Raw genomic sequence first — 20052 nt, 5'->3', positions numbered from 1 at the left:
TGACATAGCCCCATGAAGACCTAGACTTTGCTCTGATAAAGGCGAGCACAGTGGGTGGAGAGCAGGTGGCCTGGCTTCCTCCTAGCTACTGGGAAGGCACAATAGCCGGCTCTATGCAGGGCAGGGAAGGGAATCTGATCCCCAGGCTTCCTCTAAGTAACAATGAGAATGCAAAACGAGGATGAGCACAGCACATTCTCTGAGGCTGGTAGGAAAATCAACAGATTCTCTTTTGGCATTAGGCCCTTTTATTGCCATATCTTTCCTCCACCAAGCCTCAAAAGAGCTCAGTCAATGACTCCCTTTATGACTTTTTTAAAAAATTACCTTTCTGTAATGCTTTCAACCACTGACTTCGGCTCTCTTCATTTGATGCATACACATAGAGAAGCCCATCTTTATAGACAATCTGGAAAGGAAAAGATTTGGTGCATTTAGGTGTAATCGCGTTATAGTTCACTCTGGTGCAACTACAAATTTTCTGTTATCCAAAAGAAATATTGCGTTTCCTTATATAATATGCATTAGCCCTGGAATTAGATTTTTTTTAATCTAGTTATTTTTATCCTCCACCCCTCAGTTTATTTTCTCCCAGACACCTCTGCACTTTGGAAAATCACAGCAACAATGCATCTGACAGCAGTAAACATTGAGGTCTCAGCAGGAACGCCCTGGACCATGGAGAATTACAAAAGTATAAAATATTAGACATTACAGTTGTCTTGGTGTTCTGGTCCATCCACCTTCCCAGTTCATGACTCTGTAGCCCACTGGAAAATGTTTATCTGCTCTATTCTTGAAAATATCTTCAGAAATGGAATGTCCTTTACTTTTGCTCTGCCATCCTTGCCAATTTCCATTCATTCTGATCACTATATAGCTCATACTTATATTGAGTAAAACATGTTTCCCTGTTACTTCAGTCCCTTGGGTCATGTCCCACCCCAGGGATCCCCAGCATAAATCATTTTCTATTCCTTAAGACACTTGGTGAAATGTTTGAACATTACAAAGTCTTCCCCAGATCCTTCTCAAGTTTATTCAGCTTTTGTGGGTAAACAGTACAGACTATTTATTAAATACCTACTAGTATTGGGGCTCTATCCTAGATAATTTAAAATTTTAATTCTATTTCAACTCTACAAAAATATATGACTATGCCCACTTTGCAAACGAAGAAACAAACCCAGAGAGAGATTGAGAATGTTGCCTGTGGTTACAGAAATATAAGCAATGGGGCTAGGAGCTCCAAAGCCTGTGTTCTTTGGAGTATTCCATGCCTCTGTGATACAGATTTGAAGCATCTTCCATGAGCACATACTCCCCTTTTTTCTTCCAACTGAGTAGTGTTTTTTCTTTTAAGTGAGAAGTATGGATTGTTTACCAACTAGATAATTTTTTTTAATTGAAGTATACTCAATTATTGAGTATACAAGTATACTCAAGTATACAATTATACTCAATTTAATTGAAGTATACAGTATGTCAATTTCTGGTGTACAGCATGTTTCACTGACTAGATTTTATTTTATTTCATTTTTGTCCATTGTTCCCTCATAGTAGCAGAGGGTAGCCTGACCATTGGAAGGACAGTTCTTCTGTCTTTAGATCAGAAATGTAAGTATTCGTGATATAATAAAAGTAGGGCATGTGTTAGCGCAAGCCACTTCCCAGGGGTACTGCAGGCACATTCTCCATAGTATGCCATTGTTTGAAGTACTTTAGGGTAAAATTCAAACTCTTTAGTGTGCGGTGCAAAGGTGTTCACGATGTGGTCCCGCCCACCTCTCCTGGCTCATCCTTCACTCTTTCACTGGACTGCTTACTTCTAAGCACTACCTGGATCTCTCCAAACACGCCATTCTGTTTCACCTACCAGTGCCTTAACATTTGCTGTTTCTTTGGTTTTGCTGCCTTTTCTGTTTTTGCTGGGCTCACCCCTACTTGTCCTTCCTAACCTGAGTGTCACCTCCAACAGGAAATCTCCCTGACCTCCTGGAGTGAGAAGTGAAGCTCTTGCCTTCTGGGTCACCATGGCTACTCTGCCACCTTCATCTTAACACCCACCCTCACTGCATTATAATGATCTGTAAATGCCTTGGGGACTGGGATGGCATTTTATTCCTTACAGTGTGCTCAGTAACCTGTGGCAGATTGGAAATGCTCTGCGGTGTTTGATGAAAGAGATCTTCAGACCCCAAGGCAAGTCAGGCCACTGAGACTTACCCACTCATCTTTCTTTCTCTCCCTCTAGGGAAAGCAGAATGGTGGATAGAATTTTAGCAAATGGCCCAACTCCCATCTGGGGATGCTCCAAACTCAGAGACTGGTTGAGAATGTTGTCTGTGGTTACACAAATATAAGCACTTGCCATTGTCTTAATAATTTTGTAACATCTTTATTTATCGCCAAAATACTGAGTTCATAATAGAAAATATCAAAAGAAGAGCCATCCATCTAATGAACTGTTGTCCCGCCACTTACCTGAAATGGGTACTGTCTCTCCACAGGGGTCTGCTCCTCAAGACTTACTTTCTCCACACATCTGATTTTCTTTATCTCAATTGATCCTTTTCTGCTGCCTCTTTTCTGAATTAAAAAATATATATATATAAGATGCCTCACATGATATACAGTGGTGCATAAGGAAAAGCATAACATTAAAGTTGTGCTTAGGAAGGAGATTGGAAGATGGGATGGGCATGTGAGACTCACTCCAATTATTCCATACTAGTCAAAATCCAGTGATGACCGAATATGTTTTTGAAGTGTGGACACAAACTTAAACTCCTCCAAAAGCAAATCTTTAAGCAGCACAGTAATTTTATTTGATAATCTTGAAACCCATTTTAAATCACCTGCCATCGATTAATCTATTCAGGAAAATTAACGTTTAACTCCACAAAGCATCTTCATTTAATTTCAATTTTATGACAGTATTTCAGTATTTCTACTGTGATAGAATTCTGATCTGTATAGAAGGAGTCTTATGTCCAGCATTTGTTAAGGCAGGGCTTCTCATCTTCAGGACTATTTGGGGCTAGATCATTCTTTGTGGTGGGCACTGTCCTGGGTACTGTAGGATGTTCAGCCTCCCTGGCCTCCACCCACTAGATGCCAGGAGCAAAGTGTCCTCTTCCCCCACTGATGACAACCAAAAGTGTCCCCAGCCATTGTCAAATGTCCTTTGAGGGGCAAAATCACCCTCAGTTGAGAACCAGTGTTTTAAAGTTAAAACTCGCCTTAGTAAAGTTCACCAATGCTTTAAAATCCTTTATCTTGAGTTAATTATAACTTGGTTAACAATGTGATAAGTGAGTGCAAGTTGATCTTTACTGTGCAAACTAAGAAACCTGATGTTTCATTATATTAAGCACTTTGTAGAGACTTACAAAAAGCAAGTAGTATAAAAAAACAATGGAATAAATAAGGTCTCACCATTTTGTCATATTCATAGTAGGAGAGGTTTGTTTTGGTCAAAACAAAAAGGCGCTCTTTGTAATTACTGGGCGACATTTTCTTCTTTTGCTGTGACCTTTTGAGAAGAAGTTCTTCTAGAATGGATTTTGTGTCCATATTGTCGTCCTAAACAAAATCAAATAATGAAAATGAATGTTTGCAGCATCTAGCTAGTTTCTCTTTTAGCTTTCATCATCTTTTTTTTTTTTTTTTTTAACAAAGGTACTGGGGATTGAACCTAGGACCTCGTGCATGCTAAGTATGCATTCTAACACTGAACTAAACCTCCCCACTGGTTTTCATCATTTTTATTCAATTATTTCATTCAGGGATAATAGATATAATTTTTGAAAATTAGATTTAGCAACATAGAGGAAAATTTAATGAAGCAGGCTCTTAAATACACACATACCTGCACTTTTTCCCCTCACTGCCTTGGCTTTCACACGTAGAAATATGTTGATTTTTGTAGTATTTTATGCATTGTACTCATCTCCCACTTTGGATCATAAATTCACCGTCTTCACATTACCTTCAGACCACCATATCAAAATTCTCCTTATGCCTTAAGCATTCTATGGACATTTGTTGAATTGAGTTAAATATCATCAAACTTAAAAATTTCAACTCCAGTTTCCCATGTCTGAAGTAACTGATCAACTGAAATTTCTCTCCATTAATGTGGCCAATTGCTGGACCAAACTATCCAAACCACTGTGAGACTCTGATATTGTAGTGAATGACCGCCCCCCCCCAACCCTGAGCATGACCCAATCTTTAACATAAAGGACATGGGTATAATTTTCAATATTTCTGAGAAGAAAACATTTTCAAAACCTATCAAAAGAGATTTAAAAGAACTGGAAGAATTGGTACTTCATAAACAAAAAATACTCTGTCTTTTTCTTCCAAAACCTCATAAAACATTAAAAGTTAAGCTGTAAGGGGAAGGGGGGGGATAAATTAGGAGTTCGGGATTAGCAGATACACACTAATATGTATACAAGAGATAAACAACAAGGTCCTACTGTATAGAACAGGGAACTACATTCAATATCTTGCAGTAACCTATAATGAAAAAGAATATATATATATATATAACTGAATCACTTTGCTGTACAGCAGAAACTAACACAACATTGTAAATCAACTATGCTTCAATTTAAAAAAAGTTAAGCTATTTCTGGAAAATAAATGCTTTCATTTTCTAGTTCTACTAAGACTCTTGCTTCAACCCTCTGATACCGGGTCTGGTAATGAAAAGTAATGTTAAGCGATAGGCCCCAAGAGATAAACTTCCTTATGTCGTTCTTTGCTTTGTGAAATCACTTGGTTGTTAGCAGTCAGATGCCCAATAATTACCATCTTCCTTTGTTTATTGATAATCTGAAGGTAATTAATTTTACTCACCTTAAATTCAATAGAGCTGAAGTGTGCTTGTAGGTCTTTAACTCTCAAGCTCTAGGCAAAAAGTCACTGCTCTGAGGCACCATCACTCATATTCCCTCTTACTATGCCAGGGCTGTGCATTAAAAAGAAGATATTTGCATTCTGTGTATCACTTGATCAGGAAGCAGACACATAAGCATTGCTCTGTGTGGATGGAAGCTGATGTCAATTGAACATGTTCAATCACTAACTCACTTCTCAGTGGCCCAGGTGTAGGATGGGCCTACCATGATAGGGGAGCGGAAGAAAGGGAGACTCAGAAACACAACTTGGTATTAAATAAACCATGGGCAGGTCCACCAGCTTCCCTCCTGCCACAGAATATAACACCCTCAAAATGGGAATCAAGAAAATCAGCTTTTATTATTTATTTTCATAGCTCAGGAAACTATTCATCTCTCAAATGTTCTCCAAGGACATTGTTTATCTCCTAGGGAGAAGTGGTAAAAATCTTATTCATCAAATATAATATAAAGTCTCGGCCACTTTTTACTTCAAATGGTGTTTTATCTGGGGAAAAAGGCATAATTCTTTTGTGAAAGTAGATGAGGTTTTTGTTTGTTTGTTTGTTTGTTGTTTTTTGAGCACAATGAGTGCTCTTCTCTGTTTTCTTTGCCCTGGACTCAAAGATGAGGCGGAGATTAGGGTGTATAGTAAACCCAGCAGGACCTGGGAAGGCAGGGAGCATGAGGATGTCTCAAAACTATGGAGGGTCTACTTTGTGGGAGTTAAAGTCCCCTTTAGGGGAGCCATATCACACTAGGCAAAGGTGTAGGGAACTTTTGCCTTTTAAATGTCTACATTAAAAAAATTTACTAACAAAGCAAAAATAGAACACTATGAAAACTCTTGTCAAATGTCTTTTATATCCACAACTAACAATGTACTCCTCAAAGCAGAGTGGTAGTTAAATAGGTCTGGTTTAATTGAATAGAAAATTTACTTTCCAAATTTTTTCAGATGTTTAATCAGTTTGTAACATTAAGAGCACTGTTTTAAAAATACAAATCCCAGTGTCCAAGGCAGTGCACGATAAAATGCATGCTTTTCTGTTTATAGAACTTTCACATTCATCACATGAAAGGTGATTTCTTGGGGAAAATTAAAAATTAATTTTATCTAAAAGTTTTTGTCTAAAAAATTAATATGATGAGCCACAGAAATCAATGACAAATGAAATTCACAAAGTCGCTTCTGTATATTGAAGGGAAAAAGGACATTGACTAGAAAGGAAGGTGCCAAGTCCTCAAGCACATTTTCTAATCAATCTCCAAGAGTTTATACACGTTGCTGCATCTGATGAACTATAACTTGTCAAATTTCAACAAAATTGTTAATTCCAAATCCTGCCTTTTGTGAATTTTTTGGCTTTCATTTTTTTTTAATTGAAGTATAGTTGACTTACAATGCTGTGTTAGTTTCTGGTGTACAGCATAGTGATTCACTTATACATATATATTATTTTTCATATTTTTCATCATAGGTTATTACAGGCTATTGAATATAGTTCCCTGAGTTACACAGTAGGATCTTGTTGTTTATCTACTTTATATATAGTAGTTAGTATCTGCAAATCCCAAACTCATAGTCTATCCCTCCCTTCCCACCTCTTCCCAACTTTGGTAACCCTAAGTTTGTTTTCTATCTGTGAGTCTGTTTCTATTTTGTAAATAAGTTCATTTGCGTCATTTTTTAGATTCCACATATAAGTGATATCATATGATTCCTTTTAAAAATCGTATGTGATATATGTTTATTCACCAAAACCAAGAACTACAGACAAGTGAAAGAAAAAAACTGTTAACATTTTGGTGAACATACCTCTAGATTTTTTTCAAATTACACGTGCAACTGTTTATTTTCACACACACAAAAGAGTTCACGTGCTGTGCATATGTGTTGGGAATCGGTTGTTCTCATGTAACAAACACCTGGGGTCACCTGTCTTTGAAGTTCTTCAAAGTTCCATTCCCTAATCTGGGCTCTGGAGCACCCTAAGGAACTTAAAGATCCCCGTTTTGACAACTCACGCTTTTGTCATCTCCAGATCAGTTTCTTCTAAGACAATACCTGGTTCCTGCTCAAATTTCGACCTGCCTTTCTGCTTCTGTTTGCTTCTGTCCCTTCTGTGTACTTCTCTCTTCTCCTAGATTAGCCTCAATTCTGAACTGAAAGCATTTCTGTGGTCCCCCTTGGTGTATAGGAGGTGATTATTGGTGAGGACTAATTTTTAGAAATGCAACATTCTCCTCTCTTGTATTAGGACAATAAGTCAGCAGGACTGTGGTCCCACTTGCCTGTCCAAAGACAAGCCACTTGGCTCTGTCTGCCCGTATTTAAGGGGAAATTCAGTTGGGGAGATTTTAAAAAAAACTAAACAAAATAAAATTAGATCCTAACTCTAGAGACCAGAAATCTATTTCCATAGAGAAGCTGATGGGATTTGGTTGGACACTCATATATCACCACCTACACAGAATAGACACATCCATTTGCTTACCAAATAGCCCAGGCTGCCTATTTCCATAAGCACATGAAACTAGAAGGACATTAAAGTGCGAGGGAGGCAAAAACAAAAACCTGGCAGAAACCAATATAGTATTTTCTATAAGGAGGTCAGTAGCCATGATGTCATCTATAACATATATGAACTGTGCTTGCGGAATTAACAAGACTTGGAATCACTATGGTTATTTAGTAGTTATAAGGAAATGATATCATGACAATAAGGAGTACAAATCTGCAGATCTATTCAGCACACTTGATTTTGAGCCTACAGTGTGCCCTGAGTGACACCTAATGGGTTTGAGAGGTAGATTTCATGACTAATTAATATGCAAGGTTGCTGTGGGGCGGTGGACTCAGAAGCCTTGGAGAAGGTTGCAGGTCCGTCACTTGTCAGCTGTGTCACCCCAACCAAGCCCCTTCCCTGCTGTAAACTTGACTTTTCTCATCTGTAAAATGAGGTGAGCAGCAGCTCTTTCATGTGATGTGACTTAAATGAGAAATCTTTTGTGAAAAATACTGGGCATACTATGGGTACCCGTAATTTTTTTTTATGATTAAAAAAGAAAAAAGTGGAAACAACTCAAGTGCTAGAGAGAAGTCCATTCTGTTTGCTATGAAAGGCCTGAGGAAGGAAAAGTTATGTTTTTCTTAAGATAATTGAGAAAGATGTTATGGAAGGAAGGGATTTAAAATTGGCCCTTGGAAGATATGAGTGACTGTGGTGATAATGGTCCTAGCTAATGTTTAAGGACGGCTCACCCAGTGCCAGGTGCTCTTTAAAGCACCTTAAAAATATGCATTTGTTTACTGCTCACAATTACCCTATCGGGTAAGCCATGAACAGCCCCATCCTATGGGGTAAGTTATAGCAAAGCCCCCCATGGGGTAGGTTGCAGCATCATTCCTGGCTTATAGCTGATGCCACTGCTGTAGATAAGTAAATCACCCAGGCCACACTGCTAGTGTGGTGGAGCTGGGGTTTGAATCCAGGCTGTCTAACTCCACAGCCCATATTCTTGATCACATTACTGGTACTAGGAAAGGACATGCCAGCGGTGTAGCCCTTCTAATCAGAGAAGGCCCTAATCTAAATGTAGGAAGGCAGCCGCAGGGTATCAAAGCTGGTAGGAAACCTACAAGTCATTTTAGAGTCGCAATACTGAGTCCCAGCAACCTAGGTGACTTAGCCAGAGTCACCAAGCAGTGACCTGGCAGACACAGCCCAGGGAGCCAGATTACTGGTGTCCTGCTTGGGGCACTGCCCACACTGTCATGGCCATAAATACACCAAGTGAGATCTATGTGTTCAGCTAAATGTCTGATAGCCTTGCTAAAGCATGCTGTCTGGTAGAAGGAGGCATAAATTTGAGTCTTATCAGACCCACGTAAGGGACCAAAGGCTTTATTAGAAATACCAGAAAGATATGACCTGTAAATAATCTTTCAGCAGGAACCTCCTGCGCAGTGTTGAATAGCAAAACTCTAGCCTACATTTTGAATATAGGTAAGAACATACAACCTCCGAAGTTGGAATAAATTCCAAGTGATGCAGAAGGGGAGCAAGAGGCAGGAAAGGAAGGAAGAAAGGATTGTATAGTGAAAGGGGGCCATTGGATGGTTCCTGCAACCAAAATGCATATTTACTGACTGGCTCAGTATGGTGCCTTTAAAGCTTTATTTTTTAGAATTGAGAGATGGGAGTAGCAATTCCTTACCCCTTTATTTGATTTAGTGATCCTCCCTTACTTTACATGTCATTTACCTAAACACTTTGAGAGGTATCAAAATATTAAAAAAAAATACATGTTTTGGGCTGGCAGGGGAAGGGGGAGGGTAGTGGAGGGGCGAGGGCTGGAAGGAAAGGGAAGACGCCCCCACTGCGGACTGGGATGGGGGCTCCAAAAGCCAAATGGTGAACCTGTGACCAACTTAATCTTCAAATATTTGCCCAAGGCCAGGCCTGCTTATCTTCCTGCTAAATACGTGAACAAAATATGATGGTGAGTTAAACAGGAACCAAAAATTTAACTCAGAATCAGTCAAGGTGGTTCAAAAATGAAACTCTTAAGAGGCTAGCCAAAGACAAATACCAAATACTCCACAGAATCAGACAAATCCCCATTTCACAGGGCATTCTGCAGGAGAAAGAAAGTTAGAGTTGGTCTTGACATAATGTGGACAGAAATCCTTTAACACTGACCCTTGAATTCAGCATTTTGAAACACCATACCATGGTTCCTCCAAACGGAATTTATGAAAACCAGATACTTTAGGAGCCATTTTGGCACAAAGAAAGCGAGAATGCCAGTGCCATTCCTGTTGGAGCTAAAATTTGCTTTAGTTGTGAAATTCATCTTCGGTGCCTCATAGAGCTTTGCGAAGCCCTTCCTTCTTTTCAGCGACCTCTTTCCCTCTGCCCCCTCCCCTCTGCCCAGGGCACTTTCCTTAGGAGAAAAGCCAAAAGTAATCAATCCGCATCCTAACACCTCATGCTGAGTTACTTTAACACATAACACTGCTAAGATGGTACAGGTTGGTGTGGACAAAAGCACCAATGGTGGGCTCAAATCCATGCTCTGTCTCTATGCACTGCAGCATGTTACTTAACCCTGTGAAACAGCTTCCCCATCTGTAAAGGGGGTAAAACAGTAACCACCTCAAAAGGTTATGAGGAGAAAATGGTGGTACGATGCCTAGCACCCTAGTAGATGTTCCAGAAACCTGTCCTCCTTCCCCTCGTCACTCCATAGGCAATGTTTTTTAAAAGACCATAGCAAAGTTAAAAAACAGAAGCCAGCAAGATGCCCCTCAATAAAAAATTTCAGTCCTCAGCCCCTTCCCCCAGCTCCTGGGGAGAGGAGGTAATGGGAGGCGGAAGCCGCCCCACACCTTCTCTAGTCAACAAGCACCTGCTCTCTAGGTCTGTTACAAGCTCTCAATCCTGGGACTGGTTACCTTAGTATCCGGCTGACTGTGTATTTGTGCCAGCGGGTTTCTAACAAATCAATACATGGATGTTACTCAAAGTATAGTCCATGGACAGGCAGTATCAGCATCCCCTGGGAGCTGCTTAGAAATGCAGACTCTCAGTTTCCACCCTAGACCTAGCACATTGGAATATGCCTTTTAGTGAGATCCCTGGGTGATTTATGTGCACATGAGAGTTTGAACAGCATGGACCTAGACCACGTTCTAGTTGTATTACTTTTTAAACCCAATATAACCATCACGGTCCACACGAACTTTTAAAATGATATGGGTGTGGTTGCCACTGTAAGGTTCACCCCCTCCCATCTTTCTATCTCCATCGAAAATACCCCTAAGCCCCTGATTTAGGGAGACTTCAGGAAGCTAAGAGCAAATATTCGTAGCTAAAATAACCTCATAAAATTCACATAAACAAAAGAAGGTATGACTAACATTTCTTTGTCTTTTCAGAAGCAGTTAGGAAGCCAGTATGAAAAGTCATGGAAGGCCTAAAGAACAGAATGGAGAAACTCAGAAGAGGAAAGGACAAAAAGCTAGATCAAGCTGATGGTGGTGTATATACAACCTGGCAGCTTCCCTGAACGGGAATTTACAGTGAACGATAGCAGGCCCCCAGATGACGTGGCCCCACCCAGAGTCCCCCGAGGAGCCCCAGCAGTTTCACATTCATAATTTTGCAGTCTTTTTCTTAAAGTGCCCCCCTCCCCATTTGGTGACTCCAGGCTCTACAACATCCAGATCCGAACCCGTTTTCCTGTGGGACATGACACTGCGCAGCCACCTGCCACTTACACGCACCATTTTGGCCGGTTCCGCTGGCCGTCCACCGCGGTGAGGTTGAGATGCCTCTTGCAGGAACTCGGCCCCAGCCGTCCTCCTTCCAGCAGCAACAAATTGTCTCACATTTTCCCAGCTGCTGGGTCAGAAATGGCTACATTACTCAGTGCCCCCCAAACGTTTATTGTCCTGCAAGGCCTTACACAATCCCACAGGAAACCGCGCTCAACACTTAGCCAATACTTGTTGTCCTGATTGAGCGCAACAAAAACGGAGACAAAAGCATATTTCATAAAGGTTCCAACTTTGATAACTCCATCTCCTGCTTTTCCCAGGCAGCTCTCGGGTACATGTGATAACCTGTCTTTGTTTAGAGAGCTTTACACTGGAAAGGACAAGAAAATATCTCGGCCAAACCCTGCTTATGACGCTGACTTCTCTCACACGAGTCAGGAAACCATGAGGTAACGCCAAAGGGCGCGGAGAATAAGCAATGAAAACTTCAACTCACCACTAGACAAAGGGAGGCCAGAGAATATATGAGAGAGAAGGACAGTTCATATGATGAAAAAGGAGCATGTTTCCATAGCTTCAGTTATTAAGAAATCCAGAAATGGAAAAGAGATTGGTTTGGTTAGTGGACCATGCACCAAGATTGCAATAAAAGAACGTGATTATCACTTGACTGATTTATGATTATCACTATAATGATTTATGATAACATTGCAACTTTTTATTTTATTTAAAAAATTTTTAATTGAAGTATAGTTGATGTACAATGTGTTAGTTTCAGGTGTACAGCAAAGTGATTCACATATATATATATGCATATGTATATATATTCTTTTTCAGATTTTTTTTCCATTATAGATAATTACAAGATATTGAATAGACTTCCCTGTGCTGTACAGGACGTCCTTCTTGTTTATCTCTTTTACATATAGTAGTGTGTGTCTGTTAATTCCAAACTCCTAATTTATCCCTCCTCCCCCTTTCCCCTTTGGTAACAATAAGTTTGTCTGTGAGTCACAACATCACAACTTTTGGCTTTACTCATTCTTCTCATTTACACCATCTTCTCTGGTGCACACTGGTTGTATGTAATATGTAATAAATCTAATGACTTATTTTAGGCTAAGCTATGGACAGCTGAGAAAATTAATCATTCTTTTGGCATGCGTTGACACACTGTATTAGCTTATAAAGTGTTGGCTACTTCTTTATGAAATGTGATCAGTTTACAATGTGTCAATTTCTGGTGTACAGCATAATGTTTCAGTCATACATATACATATATATTCGTTTTCATATTCTTTTTCATTATAGGTTACTATAAGATATTGAATATAGTTCCCTGTGTTATACAGAAGAAACTTGTTGTTTATTTGTTTTTATATATAGTAGTTAGTACTTGCAAGTCTCAAACTCTCAATTTATCTCTTCCCACCCCCTTTCTCCCTGGTAACCATAAGTTTGTTTTCTATGTCTGTGAGTCTATTTCTGTTTTGTAGATAAGTTCATTTGTGTCTTCTTCTTCTTTTTATTCTTTTTTAGATTCCACATATGAGTAATATAATACTGTATTTGTCTTTCTTTTTCTGGCTTTCTTCACTTAGAATGATGATCTCCAGGTCCATCCACATTGCTGTAAATGGCATTATTTTATTCTTTTTTATGGCTGAGTAGTATTCCATTGTGTAAATATTACCACTGCTTTATCCAGTCATCTGTTGATGGACAATTAGGTTGTTTCTATGTCTTGGCTATTGTAAATAGTGCTGCTGTGAACATTGGGGTGCATGTATCTTTTTGAATTAGAGTTCCCTCTGGATATATGCCCAGCAGTGGGATTGCTGGATCACATGGTAAGTCTATTTTCAGTTTTTTGAGGAATCTTCATACTATTTTCTGTAATGGCTGCACCGAACTACATTAATACCAGCAGTGTAAGAGGGTTCCCTTTTCTCCACACCCTCTCCAGCGTTTATTGTTTGTGGAGTTTTTAATGATGGCCATTCTGACCGGTGTGAGGTGATAATGTCATTGTAGTTTGATTTGCATTTCTCTGATAATTAGCTGTATTGAGCATTTTTTCATGTGCCTATTGTTGTTGGCAACTTTTAAAATATCTATGGTGTGATGAAATCCTGGGTGGGCAGAGGAAGATGAAGCTACTGACTTTCAAAGAGGTAGCCTCTTGAGTGGACACAGGATTAGCATCATTTCTACTCATTCATTCATTTATTCCGCCAGTCAAGTCTTATTGAGAACCTACCATGTGCCAAGTGTTCTGTTAGGGGCTAGAGACACAGTAGGAAGGAAACACAACAGAGGCAGCCCACATCTTCAGGGGGCTTGTGTCTAGTGGAGGAAGAACCACAAGTAAAGGTCTAATTACAGTAGAGTGTGTGAAAAATAAATACTTCTATTTGAAACTGGAGTTTGAGGAATGGCAGAGAGTCCTTCAGAACAATTCCAAAGAGGGGAAATTACATCCTGACAGCAAGTAAGTCCCTGATGGATTCCGAATAGCTCTCCATCCTCTAGGAATCAAGTAGGCAGTCATTTGGGAAATTGAGGGTGAAGGCGAGTAACAGTGGCACAGCAATCTGGCCAAATAAATTAATTCTACACTCTGCTAATTAACTTCCTTTCCCACATGGCGATTTGTTTTTACTCCACTGTTTAAACATGGTAGCATGGCTGAAGGTCAATTCTAGAATAAAAAGTCAATTTAGGGGAGGGGAGGAGGAAGTGGCAGAACCCTGGAAACACCTGGGCACAATCTCTTGGGATCCTCATCCCTTCTTGGGGCTTGAAACCCTCAAGGGCAGCTGGGAGGAGTGGTTTCCTCTGAGTCAGAATGTCCTAGATTTATTTACTTATTCTATTCATTCACTTCCTCTGCCACTTCTCCCAGGCCTTTTTTGGCTCTGTATTTTCCATGTCTTTAGTCTAATTCTCACTTGTTGTGGCAACCTGCTGTTTCTATTACTTGATTTAATTTGCTCGAATTATAGTCTGCGTTATCACCTCTACCCAGGGAGACCCTTAGGAATTTTCTCTAAGCTTGTCCATGCAGGCCTTTAGCAGGCAACAAGCTGGTGTAGGGCTGCGGCGTGGGGCGATCTGACTTCAGGATGTAAACAAGCTTGTTGAGTTGGGAGTAGTAGTGCTTACATTTTTAGAATAAGAAAAGACCCAAGAGGATCCATCGTGTGTGCGTTTGTGTGTGTGCACGGGCGCACGCTCGCGCTTCTGCCTGACCTATGTTTTTCTCTCACTTAAAAAAAATTCATTTGATCATGGCTTTAAATACCATCTATATGCTTTCGATTCCAAATTTCAGCCAGGTCCTCTCCCCTGAATTCCAGACTTGTATTGGACTATCACTTTGTCTATACTTGGAATGCCTAATAACCATGTCAAATTTAACATGTCCAAAGCTGACCTTCCAACTCATCCTTCAAACTAGCTTCTCCTACAGTCTTTCCTTCTCAGCTAAGAGCTACCCTATGCTTCTAGTTGCTCAGGCCAAAGAACTCGGAATCACCCTTGACCTTTACCCTTCCTTCACACCCAACGTCTGATCCTTCACTATCTCTTAAAAATATATCCCAAATTTGGCCACTTTTTACCACCTCTACTGCTACTGACTGGTCTAAGTTGCCACCATCCCTCACCTGGCATATGGCATTCTCCTGCTGGCTCTCCCTGTTTCCATTCTTGCCTGAGTCTGTTCTCCACTGGCTAGCCAGAATGATGCTTTTAAATTTTAAGTCAAACCTGCCACTCCTCCCATCTGGATTCTCCAATGGTCCCCCCTTTTCTGGTCCCCTAGTACTATCTCTAACATCATTTTTATGATTCTTCTACTTCACATTGTCACACCTACAATATTCTGAGCACCACCTGCCCCAGGGCCTTTGCATTGGCGGTTTCCTCTGCTTGGCAAACCATCACAGATATCTGCCTGGTTTATTTCATCATCTCCAGGCTCTGCTTCAGATGGCCTCTTCCTAATGAGCCATACCTGGACCACCTTGTTTAATACTATATCTCACTCCACCCAGCACTCCCAGTCTCCCTTACTCTGTGTCATTTTTTTCTTTTTTTCATAGCACCTAACACCTTAAAATCAACTACATAATTGATTTATTTATAGTGTCTGTCTCTCCTTCCTGGAGATTAAGCCCACAAGGGCTCCGATAGCTTCTCTCTTCTGCAGCCTGAGCTTTTTCCAGGGCAATCTCATCACTGGGGGTGTCACTTCATCACCTCCTGCACATATTCCTCCTGGTGCTAAAATAATCTACTTGGAGGTTGGATTCTCATATGACTAGTTTATACTTACTGGAATCAAAGATGAATGCATTACCTCTTCTAACAATGCTTGCATATTAAAGCTCAGGTTCGATGGTGGAACAAACAGCCTTTTTCCTCATGAAAGGGGATGGGTGAGTGAAGGGTTGGAGGTGGACCCAAAAAGATTTGTTGTGTTGTTTTGTTACAACCTTTCTTGACACTTATGAAATCTTTACCTAGACTGTTGGCATTTTCTCAATTTTACTCCTACTTTTTAGTGGAAAGTAAGGATTTGTGGTCGAGATAGGGTTGGCAAACTATGACTACCACCTGCTTTTGTAAATCAAATGTCTTGGAACACAGCCACAGTCCTGTGTTCAGATGTTGGGTGAGGCTGCTTGCTTTCTTCAACGGCAGAGTTGAGTAGTTTCAACAGAGCCCATATGTCCGCGAAGTCTCCAATATTTACAATCTGGCCTTCACAGAAAAAAACTGCCAACTCTCACGGTCAGGAAGAATCCTGCCAGCTGTGGAAGTGACCTAGTGGCTTGGAATTTAGCTCAAAAGCTCAATTCAACAGATATGCATGGAATTGTATTGTGTACAAGGTGCTAGAGTTGGAAGCAAAGAAAGTAGGCAAAGGGGGGCTTTTATGGAACCCCCCAGCCACGATTCCCACTTCCATTCAAATTATTCCCCCCTCATTTTATCATGAATAATTTCAAAATATAGAAAAGTTTTTAAAAAATGTATGGTGAGCACCCTACACCACTAGCTTCTACAGTTACATTTTGCTTTATTTGCTTTGTCATTTATCTGTTTATCTGCCCTCAATCCATGCATCAAGCCACCTTATTGGTATTAGTACTGTTACTATTTCTGTTATTTTTTGGTGCCTTCAAAGTAAGTCACAGACGTCAGTGTACTCCATCCGTAAACACCTCAGAGTACATAACATTAACTGAAGGTTAATTCAAATTAGCCTTTTATTTTCATTCCAACACCGTGATCTTGAAAGCAGCCTTCATTTGTCCAAAAGACCCAGCCTTACAAAAGCTGAAAACCGAGAAAGGTTATCAGCGTAACTGAGGTAAGTATCAGGGGACTCATTCACCTAAATGTCTCCATTTCCCCAGTTCAGAGATGAATCAGCCTTTCAGGGCTGAGAATGTTTTGCTTGTGATAAATTCTAGGAAAGTTCTGTTGCTCAAGGGAGAGGGTCATAAGCTGTTCTTTTCTGGCACGCTGCCAAAAACCCACGGGAAAGAGGAAAATAGTTATGATTTTCCTGCAATGGTTGATCACATGTAGCTTCAGGGTCAGAACCCTGGCCGATGGACCAGACCACGTCTGGTCAGATTCTTCTCGCAGGGGTGGAAATGCGAGTCACGTATACACATCTTTTCTGGATATTTTTGGATGTCTTTTACCACAAGCACATTAATGCCCTTCATAAACTAATGTTTACAAAATAATCTGTCCCTGACTTGGGGCCAGTTAATTTGCTGGGTTCAGAAAGTCTGAATCCCTAATATAGAATATTCGAGAGATATTTTTCATTCAATGAACAGCAGGTATAGCAAGCGCCCTGGGAAGCAAAATACCAAAACCTGACCAATCTGCAGGAAAGATTTTTTGAGTGCTTAAAAGAGAAAAAAAAAATTGCAAATGGTGATATATATAAGACACATTTAGACACATGTATTTCTATAAAATGTATTTTCAAGAAGAAAGTCATACAGAAGAAGAAAATAAAATTTTTGAGTTAAAAAGGAAAAAAGGTCACAAAACATGTTGATAAAGTGAGTGTCTTTAAAGATGATAATGGTGGTATTTGGAATTTTTTAGAGAAGGCTTTCTTCACTGTCATATGGACATAGAGCTTTCTTTATGTTTCCTGGGATTTCCGAGGCAATGGATGGTGTATCTACACACTCATGTATCCAGCTGCCTGTTCAACATCTCCAACTGGATGGCAAATGACAGTGCGAAAAGTGCTCAAAGTTCCATGTACAGAGTCATATTTCTTTTTTTTAAATTGAAGTATAGTTAATTTACAATGTTGTGTTCATTTCTGGTATACAGCAAAGTGGTCAGTTATATACATTTATATATATATATGTGTGTGTGTGTGTATATATATATATATATATATACACACACACATGTTCCTTTTCATATTCTTTTCCATTATAGGTTATTACAAGGTATTGAATATAGTTTCCTGTGCTGTACAGTAGAACCTTATTGTTTATCTCTTTTATACATAGTAGTTTGTATCTGCAAATCCCAAACTGCCAATTTATTCCTCCTCAACCCTCTCTTCCCCTTTGGTAACCATAAGTTTGTTTTCTATGTCTGAGTCTATTTCTGACTTTGTAGATAAGTTTATTTCTGTCATTTTTTAAGATTCCACATATAAGTGATATATGGTATTTGTCTTTCTCTGTCTGGCTTACTTCACTTAGTATGATAATCTCTAGGTCCATCCATGTTGCTGCCAATGGCATTATTTCATTCTTTTTTGTGGCTAAGTAGTATTCCATTCCCCATCGTCTTTATCCACAGAGTCACATTTCTCATCTCAAAAGTGGGCCCTGTTAATGGCGAAATGTTACATGCTGCATATTCCATTTGTAAAAGTTTGCCCCCCCCATGTTTGTTTTTCCTCATTTTAAGTCTTCTAGCTTTTTAGGACTGCTCTGTTTTTTTCCCTCTGCAGTGGCCTACAAATAGAATTACCTGCCTTGCTCTGAAAATGCACACCCTTGGACTTGGCTTCTCCCGGTGACCGGCTTCTCAAAGACAAGAAAGGAAGGAAGCTCTCACGCCTGTTTTGGTTTCAGAGGCGGAAGGGATTCTGAGCCCCAGAGGAAGCTTTGAAAAGGTGATACACTGAAAGCATCCTCAAGACTATGGCAAATCCAGCATCAAAACGGGTAAAAAAGTACAGTGAAGCCATTCTCTCCTGTTGTATTAGGAAGCTGTCCTTCTAAATGCTCCGTGTAATGGAGGAAACTGGCAGGACACCTGTGCTCAGAGATTACTGCTGTGGCCAGTGGGACGCAACATTTCATGTCTTAAGTCTAGTTTAATAATTTTTTATCTTACTGGATGGCTGATTGGACATAGCCACTTTCTGAAAGGGTAAATATTTGTAAGAATTTTTCCTTACCTAGAGAGCTTTGAAGACAGACCTCATCTCTTTTCTCACATAAAAGCACATTTCTCGTTATTTATCATGAAATGAATGACCTGGAAACTGAGTGGCTTAAAACAACCATATTTATTTCCTCACAGGCCTTCGGGCCTCAAAGTTGAGAAGGATGCAGTTGAGTGCTCATATCTCATCCATGTGGCATCAGCTGGGGCAGCTGGGGCTGTGGGGCCCCTTCCCAGATGGCTTATTTGTCTATATGTCCCGCACTGCAGTGTCCTTGGCCTCTGACTCCTTCCTCACATGGCGTTTCTCCTTCCAGGACCGCTTCTCCACATGGCGGGGACTTCTCCCAGAATGGTGGTCTCATAGTCATCTCTCTTCTTCCAGGAAGCAGAAGCTGCCAGGTCATTTCAGAGCCACACTGAGAACTGGCAGTGTCCCTTCCACTCTATTCCATCGGTCAAAGCAGCCACAAGCCCTGCCTAGACTTAAGAGGAAGAGAAGTAAACTCCACTTGTGATGGGCTAAGTGTCAAGGTCACAATGCAGAAGAAGACGTGTGCGATGGGAGATACTGTTGGAGCCATCATAGGAAAAGAGAATCTTCCAACGGAGGATGAACAGTGACTTTGGTCCACAACCTGTAGTTGTGATGATTGCCACGTCAAACGCCTCACCCAGACTTGAGAGGACAGACAGGCAAGGTTTCCTTAGAGGGAGGGATGGGGAAACTGAGAGCTGGGAGATGACTGGGGATAAGGCAGATTAAGGAGAAAAAGTTCCAAGCAGAGGGCATAGCAAGCCAATAAGAGAGAGAATGCCCATTCGAGACCTAAAAAAGTTCAGAATAATGGAAAGAGGGGGTGCTCATGTGTGTGTGTGTGTGTGTGTGTGTGTGTGTTTACACTTGTCCTTCACCAAGTGTTGGCATGCTAAGGGTGAGGCTGTGTTAAGGGTAACACAGGACTTTCTCTTGCAGGCAATGAAAGTTTTAGGTGGTTGAGAATTCCATTTTCCTGTGACTTGGAAGATGGCGTGGCTATCAGAGAAGATGGATGGTGGCCATCAAAATGGGAAGGACCAAGTATATTTAAGAGATAACAGGAGCAGAAAGCACAGGATTTCAAGGTGGAAGAGTGATGGAGAGAGCTTGAGTTTCAGCTTCAGGTAACTGACTAAACATTGAACTTCTTGGTAGGGAATGCAGAAGCACTTACTAAGGACTGCAAAGTGCCAGAGAGTCTGTGCTTCCGTTTTATTTGGAGACTGTTGCAGGAAGACACCCGGCCTGCATAGTCGAAAATACTTACTACTTGGCCCTCTACAGATCCCTGTTTTACAGTGGCCACTTTCTTTCCTTTCCCAAAACCCAGTGAGCTTTCTAGTGTTTAAAGAACAGAAACCCGC

General features: G+C 40.5%; 1 protein-coding gene across 1 annotated transcript; it reads right to left on the bottom strand.

Annotated features, from left to right (window-relative positions):
* Positions 1–304: 304 nt before the first annotated feature.
* BMX (BMX non-receptor tyrosine kinase) lies at positions 305–11550 on the bottom strand. Its single transcript, XM_032475646.1, has 4 exons — positions 11197–11550; positions 3439–3585; positions 2485–2589; positions 305–409 (listed from the first exon to the last, which is right to left on the bottom strand). Exons 1-4 carry the CDS (start codon positions 11203–11205, stop codon positions 305–307), a joined length of 366 nt encoding a protein of 121 aa, XP_032331537.1. The 5' UTR covers positions 11206–11550.
* Between the last annotated feature and the right edge of the window lie 8502 nt (positions 11551–20052).

Source organism: Camelus ferus, chromosome X (assembly GCF_009834535.1).
Source record: "Camelus ferus isolate YT-003-E chromosome X, BCGSAC_Cfer_1.0, whole genome shotgun sequence".
NCBI classification, from domain to species: Eukaryota; Metazoa; Chordata; class Mammalia; order Artiodactyla; family Camelidae; genus Camelus; species Camelus ferus.
This window is presented reverse-complemented; position numbering and strand designations above follow the sequence as displayed.